General features: G+C 35.6%; 1 protein-coding gene across 3 annotated transcripts in view; it reads left to right on the top strand.

The window, feature by feature from the left end:
* LOC103722593 (prolyl 4-hydroxylase 1) overlaps positions 1-6,241 on the top strand; it is a 68,445-nt gene extending 62,204 nt beyond the window's left edge. For all 3 annotated transcript variants that reach the window (XM_008813199.5, XM_008813197.6, XM_088719748.2), the window contains 5 exons: positions 1,899-1,969; positions 2,058-2,109; positions 2,196-2,285; positions 5,510-5,602; positions 5,770-6,241. In XM_008813199.5, coding sequence (XP_008811421.1) covers positions 1,899-1,969; positions 2,058-2,109; positions 2,196-2,285; positions 5,510-5,602; positions 5,770-5,877 — 414 coding nt within the window. In that variant the 3' untranslated portion in view covers positions 5,878-6,241. The remainder of the gene's footprint in view (positions 1-1,898; positions 1,970-2,057; positions 2,110-2,195; positions 2,286-5,509; positions 5,603-5,769) is intronic.
* Positions 6,242-6,783: the final 542 nt, after the last annotated feature.

Consider the following 6,783-nt stretch of genomic DNA (forward strand, 5'->3'; position numbering starts at 1 on the left):
CACTTTATTTATAAACTTCAATTCTATTATATATGTCTTCGTTTGTTGCTATTTTATTTAACAGATCCAAGATAATGGAACTAATCACATAACAGCATGGATTCAAAAATTGGTGGAAAGGGATTACACTATCAACATTGGACTTTTCTGATGTGAAACCGACACTAGTATGGGTGCCTGGACACCGGAATAGCGCAGGATCATGACATAATGGCCTTCCTGATTAGTAGTAACCGGTACCAAGACTGGTAAAGTCGGTACGAAGCCTCTCCAGATGTGAACATTTTTTTTGAAGCATGGGATCTGGAAAAACCTCTCACCCTAGTGGTTCTGACTGGTATGAGCTAGTACCAAGGCTGGTTCGGTCCATACCAAGCCTATTCTGATCAGGGCATTTTTTTTAAGTTGGATGACCATATTGGCTGATGCAATGTGAAGTGTGAAAGAAAATTTGATTGAGCATTAAACCTGGTACCAAAATCATACTAGAAATAGAATTATTGACTTAATAACAAAAGGGAACAAAATTTATTTGTCTAAATGGTTATAAGTTTTTACTATGAGTGGTAGGGACTGTGGAACAATTTATTCCTTGTGCATGAGGCAATTCCCTACCATAGTTGGTGGTGCTACAGAACAATATATGCTATTCAGATCAATATAGTAAGCAATTAAATTAACTTCAATTCAATTCATATCCATATTGCACATAAGGAAAAATTGACTTAATATCCATATTACGTATCAGAACCCTAAAAAAGATGAAAAGTCAAAATAGAAGAAAAAAAGCCCTTCAAATCTGTAAGCGATGTGCACCACCACTCCAAGAGTCGAACCATCCTAGGAAAAACTGAAACCACCATCTGTACTGATTTTTAAAACCTTACTTTATGCTGTACTTTGTCATGTAATTATAACTAGCTTCTTATTTTTATTTCTTCTTCCACTAAAAGTAAATTATATAGGCCTTCATTTATTCAGCAGAGAGCTGCAAATCATTGGGATTACTTCTTTTTTTTTTTTTATTAATTTGTTGCAATTTCTTTTGTTGTCTGTTTATTTTTCAGTTTTAGTGGGTGTTAGTATGTCTCATGCTGAGACAGAAACACCTTAAAACCATGTTAGATCATGCGTTACTTATATTATGTGCATGCGTTGCTTATATTATGTGCCACATCATCCCTTCTATTTAAGTTCTCTACTCCATAATATCTTATCACTTTTTATCATTTGTATGTCCTGGCAGCACCGCCTGTTTCTCACTTTCTCTTTCATGAGGGTTTTGTATTTTTATGTGGTTTGTGGAAGTTAAAGGTTTTTATATGCATAGTAATTTTCATTTTCAGTAATTTGAATAACATTAAAAGGGTGTGTCATGCCCCTGACATAATAGCATCTGCTGAGGGGCACGGCAACTGTTTGACAGAATTTGATAAAACAGGAAGACATTGAAGTAAGGTCAATGGCTAAAACTTTAACCTGGCAATGCCTACAAGGATGTTAAAGTTCCTTGAGAATAATCTATTAGTAGACTGCAATCTAATAAAAGGCACAACATCTACTATCCTTAGTTTAAAGTTGCCTAATGTTTATTGTCGAATTTATCTCTCATTGCTGTCTGGTCTGCTGACCATCACTATGCCAGAGTTATCTGTTAAGAGCCATATTAGTGAAGCTGTTTGCATTTGATGCATTTGGTCAGAGAGGAAATCAAATAAGTTTGACAACATTAGAGTATTTATATTTTGAAGTCTAGCCATGGTGGCATGCTTGATATTGTCTAATGGATGAATCTCATGCATTTTCATTCTTGTAGGTTATTTATGTTTAGGTAAATTTCATATAGTTACAATGATCAACTTCATGTATCAACAGTTACTTTTCTTTGGTTAGCCCAGGCAATTGAAAAGCGGATTGCTGTCTTTTCTCAAGTCCCTGCTGAGAATGGAGAGCTCATTCAAGTACTGCGGTAAAATTTTGAACTTCTCCACCTCTAGCTAGAGTTTATAAGCATGAATCAGTTGTTCATATCAAAGCTAATGCTTGTTATTATGTAGGTATGAAAAAAATCAATATTACAAACCGCATCATGATTACTTTGCTGACACTGTAAGTGCCCTACTAAAACTTTATTTGATAATCTTTATTTATTGCTATATATGCTAATAGAAATGTTATGAACCATTTGAATGCAGTTCAACTTGAAGCGTGGAGGGCAACGTATAGCAACAATGCTCATGTATTTAAGCGATAATGTTGAAGGGGGTGAAACATATTTTCCTTTGGTTAGTTTATTATGTTAAATTTCTGGTGCATTATCATTCATTTCATTTGACATCAGAAAAAAGACCTGCTTTTTAGATGTGTCAGTTCTAGTGGCATATTTCAGTTCTACTTTTATACTATAACTAAAACATTGGGTTCTTATACCTGTAAAATAAACTAATTTCAGTTGTATCAGTTAGCTTGTTGATGTCAATAGATTCGATTTATATCATAAGTTTATAATTGCACCTGAAACTAAGGCTTTTGCTGCAATTATGTCATATTTTCTCTTGGAGCCTATAAGCTGCTTACTATAACTTAACATCCTCATAATTGTTAAGGATTGCATCCTTGAGTATGCTTGGATATTTTGTTCCCCGCTTTTAATAACTAGAGATTCTGTCTTTTATTGTATTGTTCTCTTCCGCTAGGCCCAACCAACACTCTATTCATTTGCAAGTTGATCTTCGCATAAAAGCAGCTGCTTGAAACAAAGAAAACAGAAAAGTGTTGCATATTTTTGTGTAGTTAGAGTTGTTAGAAACAAGCAATATGTCTTCGATCAATTTCATACCATAGAATGCTTGAATAGTAATGGTAAGAGAATTTTGCATGCTTCCTTTGGAAGTACTCAGATTTAGATACAATCCAGTGGCAAAAGAAGCTGTATATATCTCATCCCTAGGAGATGGCTTAGACTTGTTCACATGGTTCAGTGTGTTGACCCATGCCAGTACATACCAAGTGGCATATATCATGCTATGTTTGAGTGAACATGGAGCACATGTGCATGCCCAGGCATCTTATGAACGGGGTTCATGCTATCATATAAGAGATTGTTTCAAGCTTTTACAGTTTATATGCTTGGTACGCATAGGTTTGAACTGTTACCAAGCCAAAAGGCTTGGTAATTTAGTACTAAATTCTATGATGCTATATTGTCGAGAGGCATACTATCATAACATAATACTATTTATTATGTTTGTGCGACGGAAACAGTGTTTAATATTACATAGTAATAAATTGTATGGTGTTATTAATGGGCATGGCGTGCCCAAATAAAAAAAAAAAAAAAAAAAATCTGGGAACCAAATTATGAGAACTCCCTTAGAAATTGTATCAGATCTACCCTTGTCCTTCAGTTTGTGTTTACTGGCCAAATTATACGATTTATCTTGAATCGAGTTGGTTAATTGATGGTATCTTTGTATCTAGTGCTTCCTTTGACTTCTTATCGTTGCTGTTCTGCAATACTTCAAGCAGGTGTCTCTTTTCAACTTGAAGTGCTTCAAGGGCTGTAGGTGCTTTTCTGTTGAGATCTCTGAATCTTACATACCTGTTGATTGCCTTTATTCTCCAAGTTTTGTAAACCAACTCGATCCTGTCAATTGTTTTGTTCCATCTCCATTCACCAAGGAAGCTCTTTCTCTAGTGAACTATATATTGTTTGGTGCGCCTTGTGGTTTCTTTTGGCTATGCCCTTCCATGTCTAGGATATAATTTTCTCAGTTATTATGCTTGGGTGATTTCTCTGACTTCCAAATCAAAATCTCAAATGTCTGCATCTTGCCAGTTGAGATATCATAAACATTATTGACTTCTTTATCCCACGTGTTTCTTCATTTGATCTCTTGGTGCCTCAGGCCTTTGCACCTATTTCATTTTTCATCCGCGTGCCCCTTTTTAACCTAATGGCAACCTATTTCCTCCATGACGTTGGTCATGAAAGCATTCTGGGTATGGATTTATGTAAGTTGCAGACGGTTGTTTTGTTCATTGTCATTGATTCACATCTTTAATATTTTGGATCATTCTGATTGCTCTAACCCAGGTCTTGCTATGGTTTCTCATCAATTTCGTCCTCAAAACTAGCAGTCTTCTTTATCTCCAATCTGATATTATCAAGTGGCGTCAGAATTTTTGACATTGGTGGAGTCTTATTAGTCTTATTTGAGACATGGCTATTGAGGATTTTGTAGGGTGTTGTTTTAAATCCATAATTTAGATGTATCATAGCAGAAATCATGATGATTGGTTGCATGTTTTTTGTTAGTTTGCTTAGAGATTGGCTGTTTCATTTGAATTGTTTGGCTATTAGAGAGAGCTCTGGCTAATGGAATCTATGCATTTATATATTGCATGTATCTGTGTATCTTGAACAATAATTTCTTGATCACATCTTGATGACTTATACCTAAGCTCGTTCCCGTATAAGGCATAAGGCCAAGTCCTGCACTGAAAACCTAAAATTATCCTAGATTTTGATTCAAAAGGCATAAGAAGAAGAGCCAAACTTTAGGTCAACCCACAAGTGATTACTCCAAGATATCTGTTGTGCTACTACTGTATCAGAAGATGAACATCAAGTTCCTTGTAAAACCCAAAATCACATTTTGATTTTGGCCTCTTGAGAGCTAAAGTTGTGCTTTCATGGATTAGTAACTATATTTAAGGGAACCCCACCTTGACCTGACCTACCCCAACATGATTCGACTTGGTCCAAACATGATTCGACTTGGTCCAATTCAATCTACCCAGCACAGGCTAGATCAGTCCAGTTTAATACCCTCCCTGAGTAAACCTAACTTGGCCAAAATAGATCTAAATATGGTAAACCAGGTTTGCTATACCGGCCAGTTCCAGTGCATACTAATTGTACCATACCATACCAGTACCGAACCAGCACATAGTATAGGGGCATATCGACAATTGATATGCTGAACTAAGAACAATTTCAAACGTACCAACACTTTAATAGGATGGTACCAATACGGTATTTGGTACTGAGACGGCAAATATTGTGGCAAACCCAACTAATCCAGTTAGACCCATGTTAACTCGAGCCCTCCTGACTTACTTTGAAAAAAACACCCAAGGATGCTAAATGTAAACTTTTATTTTAATTTCTTACATTTAAATAGAAGTTATGGAACTATAGTTCACTAATGTTCAATATTTTACACATGCTGCTTTCCAAAATGAAATATGTTTGCTTCTTGGCTATATTGCTGGTCTCAGTTTTGGCTTAAAAAATGTTTAAATGCTAATTCTTATCTAAAGTTTCATCCTGATTATGATAAAAGAAAATAAAAAAATTCTGGCAATGCTTTTTATGATGAATTTATGGTAAACATCTGATACTTAAGCTTTTTCTATCAACACTGGCAGCCTGAGCTATGGCCTATCTTAATTTCCTCTTCTATCCAATCTGCTAATAAATATATTCATTGTCCTCTATATTCAGGCTGGAAATGGTGAATGCAGTTGTGGAGGAAAGATGATGAAGGGGCTGTGTGTTAAGCCTATTAAAGGAGATGCAGTTCTCTTTTGGAGCATGGTTTGTCTTCCATCCTATGCTAATGCTGTCCATGTGCTTCAATGAACTTTTAGCTTCTTGCTGAGTGAATGAATTTCTTTCATTATGATTTAGTGGGCTTCAAAAGAATGGATTGGGTTTATAGTTCTTTGGTACCATTATACAACGTTGGTAATTGCTCTTTTCAGGGTCTAAATGGGGAGTCTGACCCAAACAGTATTCATGGAGGATGTGCAGTTTTGAAAGGAGAGAAGTGGTCAGCCACGAAATGGATGAGGCAGAGAACTAGCTATTGATAATTTTCTCCCGCACAACCTCCAATTTTTCCAGCACCTCCATTTTTCTTGCATGTTACATGCTAGATATAAAAACTGGTCAATATTACGATGACATGTATATATCTCTTTCATTGCAAGTTTACGCTAGATTTGAGAAGAACCTTTTACAGCGTTTACGAGAATTTGCATTTCAGAAAGATCCTTGGTTACACGAAGTGGTTAAAAGAATATGTGGCGGTTAATTTTGGAATCTCCCCAGGGTAACTAGATATTGAAGTAGACATGAAAGGATGTAGGTATCACCAACATTGTATTGGAAATTTATTCTTTTCAATTCCAATAGCCCTGCATCATGTGAGTGAACCAATAATTTTAGACAAAATTTCCTCTCGATTTGGTTATTGTTATATGCTGGTGCATTTAAACCTACTAGTAATCTGGAAAATTCCTCATATCCTACTTGGTCTGGCTTCTTTGTGGATGCCCACTCTGCATATTCTGTGAAGGTATAAATTTCACTTTTTTGAGAGATATACCACGCTAATTCGATAAAAAGCCAAATAAATGATTGAATCTTTTGGTCAATGGTACGGGCTTACCAACAACCTATGTTGGTTTTACGAGCTTACCAACAACCTATACCGTTGGTTTTACGGGCTCACCAACAAACCTTACAATGAATAAAAAATATAAGGTTTAAAACTTCTAAGTGAGCAAATATAATAAATATGCACTTCAAGAAGAGATAAGAAAATAATTATCGCTTTGAAGATTCTTTTTTTTTCTTTGCTGAGATTGCTTCACTGCTCAAGGGTTGGTAGAGCTTTTGAAGTCTTTTGAATTCTGCTCAACCACTTTCTTTCAGATTTTAAGATGAAGCAATGAATGAAACTCTTTTGGATTTTTTTTTCTCTTGAATGTACA

Source organism: Phoenix dactylifera, chromosome 4 (assembly GCF_051530095.1).
Source record: "Phoenix dactylifera cultivar Ajwa chromosome 4, Ajwa_hap1_PhDact_Kaust_v1.1, whole genome shotgun sequence".
NCBI classification, from domain to species: Eukaryota; Viridiplantae; Streptophyta; class Magnoliopsida; order Arecales; family Arecaceae; genus Phoenix; species Phoenix dactylifera.